The sequence below is a fragment of the Vigna unguiculata genome, chromosome 3 (genome assembly GCF_004118075.2).
Source record: "Vigna unguiculata cultivar IT97K-499-35 chromosome 3, ASM411807v1, whole genome shotgun sequence".
Lineage (NCBI taxonomy): Eukaryota > Viridiplantae > Streptophyta > Magnoliopsida > Fabales > Fabaceae > Vigna > Vigna unguiculata.
The window spans coordinates 19,735,711-19,751,235 of NC_040281.1; the positions used below are offsets into that span (position 1 = coordinate 19,735,711).

The 15,525-nt window shown below is 31.3% G+C and overlaps 1 protein-coding gene and 4 non-coding genes across 5 annotated transcripts; all 5 read left to right on the top strand.

The window, feature by feature from the left end:
- The first annotated feature begins 7,993 nt into the window (after positions 1–7,993).
- Positions 7,994–11,148, top strand: LOC114175310 (60S ribosomal protein L17-2). Its single transcript, XM_028060093.1, has 7 exons — positions 7,994–8,171; positions 8,299–8,335; positions 8,438–8,478; positions 10,239–10,469; positions 10,561–10,663; positions 10,744–10,811; positions 10,900–11,148. The coding sequence occupies exons 1-7, from the start codon at positions 8,169–8,171 to the stop codon at positions 10,960–10,962; spliced, it is 546 nt and encodes a 181-aa protein (XP_027915894.1). The 5' UTR covers positions 7,994–8,168; the 3' UTR covers positions 10,963–11,148.
- On the top strand, positions 8,596–8,724 carry LOC114179995. Its single transcript, XR_003603575.1, has one exon. It is a non-coding gene; the product is annotated as a small nucleolar RNA snoR74 (small nucleolar RNA).
- LOC114179993 lies at positions 8,928–9,056 on the top strand. The gene has a single exon (XR_003603573.1). It is a non-coding gene; the product is annotated as a small nucleolar RNA snoR74 (small nucleolar RNA).
- Positions 9,430–9,557, top strand: LOC114179997. The gene has a single exon (XR_003603577.1). It is a non-coding gene; the product is annotated as a small nucleolar RNA snoR74 (small nucleolar RNA).
- On the top strand, positions 9,825–9,953 carry LOC114179994. Its single transcript, XR_003603574.1, has one exon. It is a non-coding gene; the product is annotated as a small nucleolar RNA snoR74 (small nucleolar RNA).
- Positions 11,149–15,525: the final 4,377 nt, after the last annotated feature.

The following is a 15,525-nucleotide window of genomic DNA, read 5'->3' on the forward strand; positions in this document are numbered from 1 at the left end:
TTGTAACTATTTTTTGAGGTGAAATATTTAAAGATAAATCAATTACTAAACAAATAAAAAAATGCTATGATCCCGAAATAAATAAAAATAAAATGTGTGTATTTATACTATTATTATTATTATTATTATTATTATTATTATTATTATTATTATTATTATTATTATTATTATTATTATCCAGTGATAAAAATAATAATAATAATACAACAATTACATTATCTAAAGAAATACACATATTTAATATTCTTTGTTATTTTTAGAATTTGTTCGTTTTAATTATTATTTTTTAAATATAAGTAATTATTCATGATGACAAATATTATCTTTTCAATTTTATTATTTTATTGATTTTGTAACTGCTTATTTGAATTCAAAAATTATTTATAGAAACAATAATAATATAATAATATTAATAATCATAATATAATAACAATTTATTTTTATTACTATAATTTTAACAACAACAAAAATAATAACAATAATGTAAATTTTAATTGATATAATATCAATAATAATAAAGATTATAATAATAATAATAATAATAATAATAAAATTTAGTATTGTTATTATTATTTTAATGATTTAAAATATAAAATTAATATAATAATTTTAATAATAATAATAATAAAAACAATAAAAACAAGAATAAATTTGATAATAATAATAATAATAATAATAACAATAATTAATATAATAATACTATCATAATAATTATTATAATTATATTCCTAATAATATAAATAACAATAAAAAATATTATTATAAATAAAAGAATATTTATAATTACTATATTAAATATAATAATATTCACAATAATAATATCAGTAATAATAAAAGTTAATGTGACAAATAAAATAAAATATTATAATAACAATAATAATGAAAATTATGAAAATAATATTAGTATTAACACTTCTAATAATAATAAAACAATATTAATAATAATAATAAAATAATAGAAAAAAATTACAATAATACAAAAATATTGAAATAATAAAAATTTTAATAATAATAATATTAATGATAATATTATAATGAAAATATTAATAATAATTACAATAATATTAATGATAATAATAATAATATTATTAATGTAGTAATTATAATAAAAATAATAACATTAATAATAATACAAATAAAAATTATAATAGGTATAATATTTATTATTATTACAATAATTATTATATTCGTAATAACAATAATAATAAAAAATAATAAGAATAATCTAATAATAATATTAATAATAATAAGAAGAATAATCTAATAATAATAATAATAATCTAATAATAGTATTAATAATAATAATAATAATAATAATAATATAATCATAGTGGTATTTTCGTAGATATTAATAGTGGCATTTTCATATATAGTGGATGGTAGGAAGGGTATTTGTAAATGCCATTTTTATATATTCAGAAAAGTAGGAAGAAATTTTAGTAAATTAAGTAGTATTGGGATGCAAAATGACCAAATAACTAAAAGTAATATATATGTGTTATTAAGTAATGTTTACATAATACGAGTAGCCCGTGAGACGATTTATGAAATTTTGTTCAGAAAACACAAATATGGCAGAATTCACAAGGCATGCATTCAGTTTCATACATTTCATTGCAATTTAAACAATACTCAATATAGAATAACGATTACAGCTCTCCTAACCTGATTTCCTAAGCTTACAGTGATAATATCAATTATACCCTTTACGATATAATTATTTATTAAATTTTTTAAAATTAATGGTTATTTTTACCTATTTTCTATAAAACTATTTTTCTTTTGTTATTTTTTTTATTCATCAACAATTAATTTCTCTATTCATTTCACTTTATTTTTAATAAATATAAATTTATTTTATATATTAACTTAATTACACTATTATCACCTATTAACATATTATCATTCATATAAATTATATTTTATAGGGTTAAATATGTTTTTGGTCCCTCAAGTTTGAGCGAAATTTGGGTTTAGTCCCTCATCAAAACTTTTGACCAATTTAGTCCTTCATCTTCCAAAATGCGTGAATTTAGTCCTTTTAACTAAATTTTGTTAAGTTTATCTGACATTTCAAGCGCATTTCATGATAGTATTTAAATTATTTATACTGTTTGACACATTTTTGCTTCAATGTTAACTTAAATACTATCATGAAATGCGCTTGAAATGTGAGATAAACTTAACAAAATTTGGTTAAAAGGACTAAATTTACGCATTTTGAAAGATGAAGGACTAAATTGGTCAAAAGTTTTGATGAGGGACTAATTCCAAATTTTACTGAAACTTGAGGGACCAAAAACATATTTAACCCTATTTTATATAGTTTCTTTAACATTTCGTTCATTACATCTAGAAAACGCCACATGCATAATATCCAGAGAGTGCGAAGATTTAGTATATGAAGTACTCCGTACCCCAACATATCCATAAAACATAAAAGAGGCCCCACATGGCCTAAAAATAGGAAATACTAAAGAACTAATGGTACTAGATCTTGTACAGACAAGAAAAGCATAGCTAATAAATTCTTCAGCGATGGGTCCCATAGTGGGCCCAATACCCGTCCAATTAGACATGTCAAAGTGAGCCAACCCGGCTCACACGGGTTGGCTCACCACGAGCCGGGTTGAAAATGAGTGAACCCAACCCAGCTCACTTTCTGGTGAGCCAAAAATTTTGTAACCCGGCTCAACCCACCACGGGTTGGTGGGTTAAGTGGGTTGACTTACCAACCCACCTAAAAAATTTTGTTTTTAGTATTTAAATATTTAAATAAATTTTTAAGTAACCCATGAGATAACAATCATAGTAAAATCAAGAACCAATGTTTTGATCATGCTTACCACCAATATATGAAGAATTATTTCCAAGAAAGTATCCATTAGTCTAAGAAAGCATGACTAATATTACAAATTTTCTGTCATGCTATTCAACAAAATATAAATAAAAAAATTATACATTTTTTCATGCTAATTTAGAAAAAATTGTTTATAAGACGGTTACTTGAGTAATTTACTATAAAGATTATAGTTAAAGATTAAAGTATCAACATATATATAACTTGACAATCAAATTAATTAAACATTCAAACTATTCAAATATAATGAAGCAACAAACTAGCATTTAAAAAATATGAAATTGTGAACAAATATAATAGGAGTAGTAAATAATTACTAAAAAATTAAAAAAATTAAAAAAAATTAAAAAAATTAAAAAAAATTGTAAAAAAATGTTGGTGGGTTAAGTGGGCCAACCCACCTTCAACCTGACTCGAACCCGTTTAACCCGTGGGTTAAGTGAGCCGGGTTGAGTTCAATCCACTTTTGAAAAAGTTGAATTTTTCTCAACCCAACCCGGCTCGAACCCGTGGTGAGCCGGGTTGGCTCACGGGTTGAAACCCATTTTGACATCTCTACGTCCAATCCATCAAGCTGTAGCATTCCCACCATCATTACCACTGCCAGGGGTTCTCCCATCTGCTCACATCAATAAAGTTGATGATCATCGCAATGGAGGAAACCACACATAATCATACAAACACACGAAAGGGTAAGCTAGAGCATCAGATGATTTTATTATAACACACAAGGTCCATCACATAGTCAAGCATAATTAATGGAAAATCACACAGGAGATACCAAACCATTACCACTCCAAATACTAGAAAAATTCGGATACGTATAATGAGGCGCCACCACAAACAATGGAATTATGCCCTAGTAGTGAGGCGTCACCACGAGGCCTTCGCGGAATTACACCTTGACAAGAGGCACCACCACGTGGCCTCCGTGGGATTACGTCCTGGCCGTGAGGCACCACCACATTATCCTCGTGGAATTACGTCCTATTGTGTAGGCACCACCATGAACCCTCACCTCGAGGTTCGTGGAATTAAGTCCAATGAATGAGACACCACCGTGGACTCCCCCTAGGAGGGCCCTTGGAATTACGTCCATTAAGGGGCACCACCATAAGCTCTCCCTACAAGAGCCATGGAATTATGTCTCACTCACCCTTTGTACATGTTTCACCAACCAATCTGAAAAGTTTCCTTAATACAAACATCATGCATAAACAAAATTCAGACATCTCATGCTTCTCAGTTCATACAACAAGCAATCATACCGATGGGTCATTTGCGTTGAACACAAAAACCTGCCCCAGTCTCGCTCAGGCCAGAAGGCCTCGCTCAGGCGAGAGACCCTCTCGCTCAGGCGAGTTCCTCCTTGCCTAGGCGAAAACTCGAGCCCTTGAACAACGGTCACTGCGGATTCTCGCTCAGGCGAGTCCATTCTCGCCCAGGCGAGATCATGCCTCGCTCAAAATGAAAACCAGTCGCCTGGGCGACAGTTTGTACACAAAAGCCTGGGTGATAGTTTGTACACAAAAGCTTGGGCGAGCCTCTGTTAGTCTCGCCTGGGCGAGAAAGACAATGCCCACCACGCACGCACGCGACAACACCGCACGCAACATCAACAGAAATCATGTATTCACCACTATCACACAATCAACCATGAGCATACATCACGCATATGATTCAGACCCAGAAGCATACGAAAAATCATAGGAAACTACAAGCTCAAGCTTCCCTTACCTGGAAAGGGTTTAGCAAACAACTTCGATTCCCGACTCAACGAACCCAATAGCTTCGAACACGGGCTCAAGAGCTGTGGATAAAGACACAAAAATAGCAAGGTTGCTACAGTGAGCCCAGCAGAACCATGAGAACCAACTTAAAACGCGAAGAGTACGGTTCAAGAACCACTTACGTGACAGGAGAACGAGGTTTGGCTAGCTTGAAAGGGGGATAGGATCAAACCCTAGCAGAGCTTCCGGGGAGAGGTTAGGAACTTGACAACTGCGTTTTCTGCGAATGAAGAGAAAAGATTAGGCTAGGGCAGACTTAGGGTATGGTTCCTCTTCTTGGGCCAGCCCAAGGCCCAGCTAACTTTAGGACAACCCTTAAGGATTAGGCAGAAAATAAATGGGTCTTACGTCATTTTCAAATATTTGTAAGATAATATTGATATAAGATTGAATTGATAAAGTAGATAAAATATATTGTTAGAACTACTAATCATGTTCATGATTAATAAGATGAAATTCAATAATAGGATAAATATCCATTTATTCTATTGAGATTCAATAATATATATATATATATATATATATATATATATTAATAAAATACTAAATGCTAATAAAATAAAAAATCAAAAAGATTATTTATCTGGGAAAAGATTTAATGGGTAAATAACACAAAATAAATTCCAAAATCGATTAATATACAAATTCAATAAAGGAAACTTTGGTAAATTTTTTAAATTGGTAAAAAAGATAAATTATCTATTTACCATAGAGTAAATTAAATAATAAAAATTAAATTGATACATAATGTAAAACTACTTTAAAATATTTATATATTATTTGTCTGGATCAACAAGATAATATTTATAAAATTAAATTGGTAACTAAGATAATATAGACAGCAAAACAAAATAACATAAAATAAAAATTTATTTATCATATTTAGAATCGATAAAATAAATATAAAAAAATATTATTTTGATAAAGAGAAAAATACACACAAAAAATTATTTATTATATTCATAATCAATAACATAATATTGATAAAGGTGAATGTAGTAAATGAATTAAAATATATTACACTATCTATTTATTATTTTTAGAACTATTAAGATAAATGTTATAAGAATATTAATTTGGTAAATAAGATTAAATAGATAGCAAGATCTATTGTTTTGGCTAGAGTTATACTACATGAAATTTATATATATTTTCACATCTTTATCCGTTTTAGAATAAACAATAAGCTTATTTTTTATTTTTTAACAATCACACTCATAATTATTATATTAGATAAGATAAAATATAATTATAATCATATCAAGAATGAAATAAATTTTGTAAAAAGATAAGATTGGTTAAAAAGAAAAAATATATTTAGTATTTATTTATTATATTTTATTGATATACAAAATATCTCATATAAGTTTTCTAAACTTCTTATCTATATAAAACACACCATGAGTCATATTTCATCATTCACTAACATACAACTTTTGATTTTGAGCCTTCAAATTTCAATCTTAATATCAAGATCAAGCAAACATGACTACAGTGAAGAAGACACACTGCAACAAGAGGCAACGTGATGAGAAAAAAATGAGTCTGCTCATTTGGTTGTAATGGAAGAATTCATTTAGAGAGACAATAGGAGGCAACGCATTGGACATGACAAATCTACTTTCGTTCCAATAAAATCACTTCCCATGGATTTGCTGGTCAATGTGGTGGCAAGGGTAAGCTCTCAATCTTGCATTGATCATTACAACATTAAAGTATGTTGTAGAGTTTTTTTGCATGCATCAAAAGACAACTACATGTGGCAACAAATTTCCTTAGAAAAGTTTCCTTTGCATTCATGGTCATGTAAAGAAAAAGTAAGGGTGTTTGATACTTTCATGCAAAGTTGTAAGGAATGCGGAAATATTGAAGCTTTGTATAGAAAGGGATTAGAAGAAATAATTAGATACGAGGGAAGTATTGAAAAAGGCATTAAAGATTTGAATATGGCTGCAAAAAAGGGTCACCTGGAAGCAAAATATGTATACGGTTTGATTTTATTATGCTCATACGATGATGATTTGAGAAAAGAAGGAGTTGAGTATATGCAATTTTTGAGGAATGTTAAGTGTGTTGTAAGTTGCAGAAACAAGGTAGTAAATTTGTTGGGTAATCTATGGAGAAAACCTTATGGAACACTGGTACGCAATCCAAGTCCTTTAGGTTCCAAGAGACAATGCAATGGTTGGAATATGAAGAAATGTCGTTCATGGAAAATAGTAAACAATAAAGATGATGATGATAATATTAAAAATTCATGTGAAAATTGTAGATGGGATGTCGAGTTAGATTTTCTTTATGATGTTTTATTCCATCATGTTTAGTTTTAGTTATTGTCAAATCATACAAATTATCAGTTTTTTTATAAAGTATATGTAACATTTTGTTTTATAATTCATAAATACTTCTTTATGATATAAACTTTGAATAAAGATTTGAAAAATGTTGATTATTTTTTAGTGAATTATCAAAATAATTAAAATAACATAAAAAAACACGAATATGGCAGACTTGTAGCCGTAAAATTATGTAATGTTTTTAAAAACATGCATGTGTTCACTTTCCTTAGCTACTTAAATAAATTATGTAATGTTTTTAAGTTAATATATAAAATAAAATTATGTGAAATATATAAGAAAAGATGAGAGAATAACTGTTGATAAATAGAAAAAAGAAAAAAATCAAATAAATGACTTTTTTAAAAAGACTTGTAAAAGTAAGGTCAATTTTTAAAAATGTAATAAATAATTATATGTTAGAGGTAAATTTGGTATTTTGAAATATAGACACAAAAGTTGAATCTTCTTTGTATATTGTTATATATATATATATATATATATATATATATATATATATATATTATTTTTTTGATATATTTTTTAAGAATAAAATTATGATAAATAAACATTAAAATGTTGAGAGAAATAAGAAGAAATAAGTAAAAAATCCATAAAATACATAATTTAAAAAAATTATTTTTTGTCTTTATAATAAATGGTTAAATAATATTTAAGTATTTTGCAAATTTTGAATTACTTAAAATTAGAGACTAACTATTACTTTTATATATATATATATATATATATTTAGTTTATTAATATATTTTTTGAGGACAAAATTATGATATATCTATTAAATTTCAAACTTATTATAATATCTTAAATGTATATTGACTTTATCTCTATAATTTGACCCAATAATAAAAATTTGAAAAGATAATAGTATTTTATTTATACTATATCATTTATTTTTCTTTTGTTAATAATTATTTTTATTTATATTTTATTATCTTATTATTGTATTATGATAAGCCCAAAACGATATTTTTACGGCATGGCTCGAAAGGAATGGACCGTGGGCCGAAATACATGTTGGACCTCATCGCTCCCACCGTATACCCTCTGGTTGTAACAAGACTAGGGTTTTAAACCCTACTATAAAATCTCCGTGATCCCTCGTTTTGGTCTTGCTGTGAGCCATTTCGTGTTCGAACTGTGAAGGTGCCGAATTAAGCCGCAATGGTATGAACTGTTTCCTTCTTCTACTCACTTCACCTGTTTAGCCGAATTCGCTTGGTATCAGATCTGTGATCTATTTCCATTAACAATATAACTTATAGTACTCTCCTTTCATTGTTTTTATTCACAGGTGAAGTACTCAAGGGAGCCAAACAATCCCACTAAGTGTAAGTCCCATTAGTGTAGAATTGATTTTTATTTCGTTCGCTTCTAAAATGTTGGCGTTTAGGGTCTCAATTTGGGCATTTTTATCGTTTTTTCACATGCAGCATGCAAGGCTAGAGGCGCCGACCTTAGGGTTCATTTCAAGGTAACGGAGTCTCTTACTTTGGTTACCATTGTCTGTTATTTTTGTGGAATTCGTGAATTAATTTCTATTTTGCAGTCAATGTGATAATATTTGGAAGTACGGTAATAAATCCTGATGAAAAAAGCAGGGACTTGTTTGATCTTTGTGAACATGTACTTCGTTAACTTCAGGGACAGCGTCCTCATTGTTGTTGGGTGAACCTCTGTCTTATTTGTTACTCAAAGTTCAGTAAATAATGGAAAATTTTACACTTTTAATAAACAATATGCTTGTGATTTGTGTTAGGATCGTGTTTGTTCCTTTGTTTTTAATCACTATTTGTTTGTTAAATTGATTCTATTGGGCTACACAATTTTTGAGGACTGTTTTGTAACGGATGAAATTGGATGCGGGTCACCTTAATTTTTTGATGTTAACAGTTATAACTAATATGTTGAATTAACCTGATGAAAAAAGCAGGGGCGTGTTGCCTATGTGAGCATGCCTCTCGTAACCTTCAGGAATATAATAATCATTGTTATTGGGTGAACCTCTGTTCTCTGTTTTTGACTGAAGGTTCAGTAAATGATGGTACACTATTTTTTTCAAAATAAATATTAAATTAAGCTGATAGAAAAAGCAGAGGTTTGTTGCCTGTGTGAGTAGGCTTTTTACAACCTTTTCTATTATAAAAATCATTGGGTGAACCTGTCTTTCCTGTTTTTGATTAAAGTTTCCATCAATGATGGTACCTGGTGGCATGACCTGATGTTAGCTTTTTTATTGAATAATCAGCCTTAAGATTAAGGCATTGGCATGTTGCCTGTGTGAGCAGGCCTCTCACTATAAATTTTACTATTATAAGCATTGGGCTAACTTCTCTTCACAGTTTCTCGCTGAAGTTTTCCGTAAAAGAGGAAACCCTATGACCAACCCTGATGAATGGATTTTTAATAAATAATCAACCTGATGAAAAAAGCAGGGGCATGTTGCCTCTGTGAGCAGGCGTTTCGTAACCTTCAGGGATATAATAACATTGTTATTGGGTGAACCTTTGTTATCATTTTGTGACTGAAGCTTCAGTAAATGATGGAACACAGTGCTTGTGTTGCCCCAAGAATTTGAGTATTGTTTGTATTGATGTCATGTTTATTTATCTAGATGTGAAGATGCCTTTACTAAATTGTTTCCATGATAAAAATGTTTTTCTCTATGTTTTAAGGATAATGCCCAGTGGACATCAACTGTGCCATAGAGAGAGATACGATGTTGTTAAACTTATTTTTGGTGTTGTGTGAACTTATTTTTAATGAATATATAGAGGGAATTTAGTTATATGAAGTAAGGACTAAGGTAAAACCCTGATGAAAAAAGCAGGGGTCTGTTGCCTTAGTAAGCAGTCCTCTCGTAACCTTCAGGAATATGCAAACCATTGTTGTTGGGTGAACCTCTGTTATCTGTTTGTGACTTAAGGTTCAGTAAATGATGGAACATGATTTTTCATTAGTAGTTCTCATTTTTTTTTAAAATAAGATAGTAGTTCTCAATTTTAGTGTAGTTGCTTCAGTACACCTGTAGGTAGAGGATGTTGCAATCAGCATCTGATATTGTGGCTATATTTAAATCATGCATCTTAGAAACACAAAAAAACCGTATGGCTATGTCATTGCCTTTTTTTATCATATTATTTTCCTAGACTTGAGACTTTTCCTTTTAGTAACCATTGTTGTTCGTGAACCTGTTACCTGTTCTTAACCTTGCCTTTAAAATTGTACTTACAGAACACTAGGGAAACTGCCTTCGCAATCAGGAAGTTGCCCCTGGTCAAGGCCAAAAGGTATTTGGAGGATGTTCTTGCCCACAAACAGGCCATTCCATTCAGGCGTTTCTGCCGTGGTGTTGGCAGGACAGCCCAAGCAAAGAATAGACACTCTAATGGCCAAGGAAGGTGGCCTGTCAAATCAGCAAAATTTATCCTTGATTTGCTTAAAAATGCCGAGAGCAATGCTGAAGTATGTAGATTTATCCTATTTTGATTTGTCATCAGCATTTTATGCTACCTTTTTTTTTAAAATCATTTAATTGAAAATTATTTATTTTCAGGTGAAAGGTTTGGATGTTGATGCACTCTACATTTCCCATATCCAAGTCAATCAAGCGCAGAAGCAAAGACGCCGAACATACCGAGCCCATGGAAGAATCAATCGTACGATCAATTGTTTAACATTTTGTTTTAATTAGTTGATATGTTTGCACGGTTTTATTTATGGAGACTCTTTTTGGCAGCTTATATGTCATCCCCGTGCCACATAGAGTTGATATTGTCGGAAAAGGAAGAACCTGTTAGGAAGGAGGTATTGGATTCATCTGTTCGCTCTTTTGTTTTCCTTTTCTTTATTAGGTTGATTATCTAATTCGTGATTGTTTTTTGTTGGTCCGTAGCCCGAGACAAAGTTGGCGACAAGCAAGAAATCCCAAGCTCTTCGAAGTGGTGCCTCTTCTTAGATTTTGTTGCTTTTGTTCTTATATTGCTTGGTGAAGTTTTGAACTTTGTTTCAATTTAATGTGGTTTATCTGTAAAACTTCATTTAGTGTTTTTAGACTGGTTTTTCACTTGAATGGAAAGTTTCTAATGATGTACTAAATATTGAAACCACGGTACTGTAGTTTTATTTTTTGTTACATTGCCTCCACCTTTTATTCTCGATAAATATATTAATGAATTTGCAAAACTTCTAAGAACGATTAGTTATGGTGATCCTTGACATTAGGACCTGTTTACATTAGTAAGATACTTCGTTGACTTGGTGGGTGTTTTTTTATTTTATTTATTTTATATCAATAATTAAGAATTGAATGGTTCATAGTCATAAGACTGTTTTAAAAAATAATTCAGATATGATAAATATACACTTTACAATTATTTATGATATAATATTGTCTATTAGAAATTTAAATAAATAGTATTATAGATACAATTAAAGTGTTATTATTTTCAGTTATTTAGTGAATAAGTGTTTATATTTCATTCGGTGTAGTTAAAAATCGCCATCCGAAATTTTTGATATTTATGTTGTATGTGAAAGAACAGAATTTCGATCTAATTGAATGTCACTAAAGATTTTGTTCATGATCAATTACAGAATTTTTTATATTTATGTTGCATGTCAATTAAATATGCTTTCAACGGACTAATTGAATGGTGTTTACAATTTTGTACTATGCCTACAATTAGCTTTACCAGCTGTCATTATGCTTTCCAATAAAGTTACATAGCTTTCTCACAAGGTAAGTTTTGGTCCAATCAATCATTTTTTATCCGGTCAAAGTTTTCAACTTCTGCAGCTTGATTTAATTACTGACATTGCCTCCCAGCTTTCAGTGGCTTTGTAAAAATATCTGCAATTTGTTCTTTAGTTGGACAATATTCGATTGCTACTTCTTTCTCAGCTACTAGTTATCGGATTTTAAGAAACCGAATATCTATGTGCTTGGATCGTCCATGAAATATTGGATTTTTGCATAATGCAATTGCTATGCAATTGCTGACTTGTTATCACAAAATATCACTTTGGGATTATCTTGCTTATCACAAAATTTCAAGCATTCTTCTTAACCATATTGTCTGGGTTGCACAACTAACTGCTGCCATGTATTCTGCTTCGACTGTTGAAAGAGCGACAATAGATTTTTTCTTTGAGGACCACGATATTGCTCCTGTTCCTAGATGAAATGTATACCCTGACGTGTTTTTTCTTGTTTCAACATCTCTTGTCCAATCACTATCTGTATATCCAACAAGCTTCACAACTTTAGTTTTAGCATAAAAAATTTCCTCGGCTAGAGTACCTTTGATATATCTAAAAATTCTCTTTGCTCCTTGTAAATGACATGCATGTGGCTCTTCCATGAATCTGCTTAGCAATCCTACTCCAAAGACTATATCTGGTCTAGTAGCAGTTAAATATCTGAGGCTTCCAATCAAGCTCTTATAATATGTTGAATCAATTATTTTTTCATCACTATCCTTTTTCAGCTTCAACTCCTCTTTAACAGGTGTTGAGATTGGCTTTGAATTCTCCATCTTGAATTTTTTTAAAATGTCAGCAACATACTTCTTTTGAGATATAAAAATTCCATCATCTTGCTGAATGACCTCAATGCCAAGAAAATATGACACTAGGCCCAAATTTGTCATCTCAAAACATTTAACCATGGCCTCCCTGAATTCTGCAATCATCTTTGGATTATTGCTAGTAAAAATTAGATCATCAACATAGAGGCACACAATAAGAATATTGTCAAAGTCAACTGATTTGATATACAAAGTATGTTCAAACGGGCATCTCTGAAAACCATTATTCACAAAGTAAGAATCAATCTTCTTATACCATGCCCTGGGTGCCTGCTTCAAGCCATACAATGCCTTCTTCAATCTGTAGACTTTATCTTCTTTTCCTTCAACTTCATATCCTGCAGGTTGCTCAACATATACTTCTTCCAAAGTGCCATTCAAAAAGGCATATTTAACTTCCATTTGATGAATTTCCAATTATTTTAGCATACAAATTGTATCTAATCTCGCTACAGGAGCAAATACCTCAAAATAATCAATACCTTGCTTTTGTTTGTACCCTTTTGCTACCAACCTTGCTTTGAAACGATCAATTTCTCCATTGGACTTGTACTTAGTTTTGTACACCCATTTTACTCCAATTGGCCTTTTGTCTGTTGGTAAGTTTGTTAGCTCCCATGTTTGAGTCCTCTTAATGGCATGAATTTCTTCATCCATTTCTTTTCTCCAATGTTGATTATATGAAACTTCTTCAAATGTTACAGGCTCACAATCTACAAATAAGGCAAAATTGATAATTTCTTCATCAGATGGGTCATTGTCATTACCCACAACATAATCCTCCAATCTGACTGGTAGTCTCCGTTGCCTCTGTGGTCTGCTTGATGTTTCTGGCTCATTAGGTGTTGGATCAACATGCCTGTTCTCTTCTTCATAATTTTTTGGATTTACTACATGCTCCTTTTGTTCCTTGGAAGACCAATCCCACATTCCTTCTTCATCAAAGGTCACATCTCTACTGATAATTACCTTCTTTGTCACTGTAAAGCTTGTACGCCTTTGAATTAGTGTTGTAACCAATAAAGATGCACTTCTCTCCTTTGTCATCAAGTTTTTTTCTGAGTTGATCTGGTACATGGGCATATGCTATACACCCAAAAACTCTGAGATGCCGGATTGAGGGCTTCCTTCTACTCCAAGCTTCTTCTGGTGTTTTATCACAAACACTCTTTGTTGGACACCTGTTCAAAATATACACAGTAGTAGAAACTGCTTCTGCCCAGAATTCTCTAGGCATTTGTTTCGCCTTTAGCATGCATCTCACCATGTCCATGATTGTTCTATTCTTCCTTTATGCTACTCCATTTTGTTGAGGAGTGTATCTTGTTGTCATTTGATGCTGAATTCCATGGTGGTCAAAGAAATCTGCACATGCAAGGTATTCTTGGCCTCTATTTGTCCTCAATGCTTTAATCTTGCAGCCACTTTGTTTTTCCACAAATGCCTTAAATGACTTAAAGGCATCACAAGCTTCTGATTTCTGTTTCAATAAATACACCCAAGCTTTTATGCTAAAGTCATCAATAAAAGTAATGAAATACCTGCTACCACCATGTGTTGGTATCTCAACCATGCATAAATCTGAATGCACAATCTCCAATGGCTTTCTTGCTCTCCAGGAATTTCCAGTTGGAAAAGATTCTCTATGTTTCTTTCCAATTTCACAAGTCTCACATATACCTTCAGGAATGTTTATAATAGGCAAACCAGATACATACTCCTTTTTAGATAAAAAATTTAATCCAGAAAAGTGGTAATGTCCAAGGCGCATGTGCCACAACCAATCATCATTTTGTATAATGGAACTCAAACAAGGAATTTTATCATGTTGAACTTTCAAAAGGAATAGGAGATTAGGAGTCATTTTTACATTGGCAATGAATCTCCTATTTTTGTCAATCAACGTACAATAACCATCATGAATCTGCATGTTGTAGCCTTTCTCTGATAATTGTCCCATGCTCAACAGGTTCTAATGAAGACCAGGAGCATAGAAAACATCAGAGATGAAATTTTGAGAGTCGTCCTTCAATCTGATTGCAACTCAGCCTTTTCCCAAAATTGGAATGTTTGAGTTATTTTCGAATTTCACTGTAGATTTTACTGTTTCATCTAGTGAGAAAAATAACTCCTTTTTCCCACACATGTGGTTGCTGCAGCCAATATCTAGATACCAAATATCTCCATCGCCTAAAAAATTGTTTGCTGCGAGAAGTAAGGTTTGTGGATTATCAGAACTCTCACCCGTATGCTGATATTGATTTTCTACAATATTTGCTTGTTGATTGAATCTACAATCTGCAGATTTGTGCCCAAACTTTCCACAGTGATAACAATTGAAATTTGTCCTCTCCTGGTAGGTGAAGTTGCCTCTTCCTCTTCCATGGTTGGTAGATCCGACATTGTGTCCACCTCTTCCTTGATTAGGTGGCCTGAAATTGTTGTCTCTCCATTGTTGATTGAAATTACAACGACCTCTTCCACTAAAGCTGCCACGACCTCTACCTCTGAGATTTATATTTCCATCTTCACGACCTCTACCGTCTTTACTTCAGCTAGATTCTACTATGTTGGTAAAATTCACCTGACTTTTCAAGGCTTCTTCCTTTGCTTTTTCAATTTTCTCCAAAATTCTACTCACATGGCTTTTAATGCTACCTTGCAATTCTACAACCGTCATGATGTTTGTGTTGTGGGACTCAATTATTGTAGTCACCACATGATCAAATTTCATCGGCACTGTGCGTAGAATTTTCTCTACCACCTTACTTTTAGGGATGTCTTCTCCATACACCCTCATCTTATTGACAAGATTTGTTACCCGTGAAAAATACTGTTCCACGGTTTCTGAACTGGACATCTCATATCTTTCATATTCTCGACGCATGGATTGCAATTTGGATTTCTGAGCTTTCTCTACTCCTTTGTATGAC

What these genes read in the sequence shown, in the direction of transcription:
- LOC114175310 (XM_028060093.1), top strand. An exon ending in GCCAAACAATCCCACTAAGT is followed by an intron (nt 8,336 to 8,437) that starts GTAAGTCCCATT and finishes TTTCACATGCAG; the next exon opens with CATGCAAGGCTAGAGGCGCC. An exon ending in AAGAACCTGTTAGGAAGGAG is followed by an intron (nt 10,812 to 10,899) that starts GTATTGGATTCA and finishes GTTGGTCCGTAG; the next exon opens with CCCGAGACAAAGTTGGCGAC.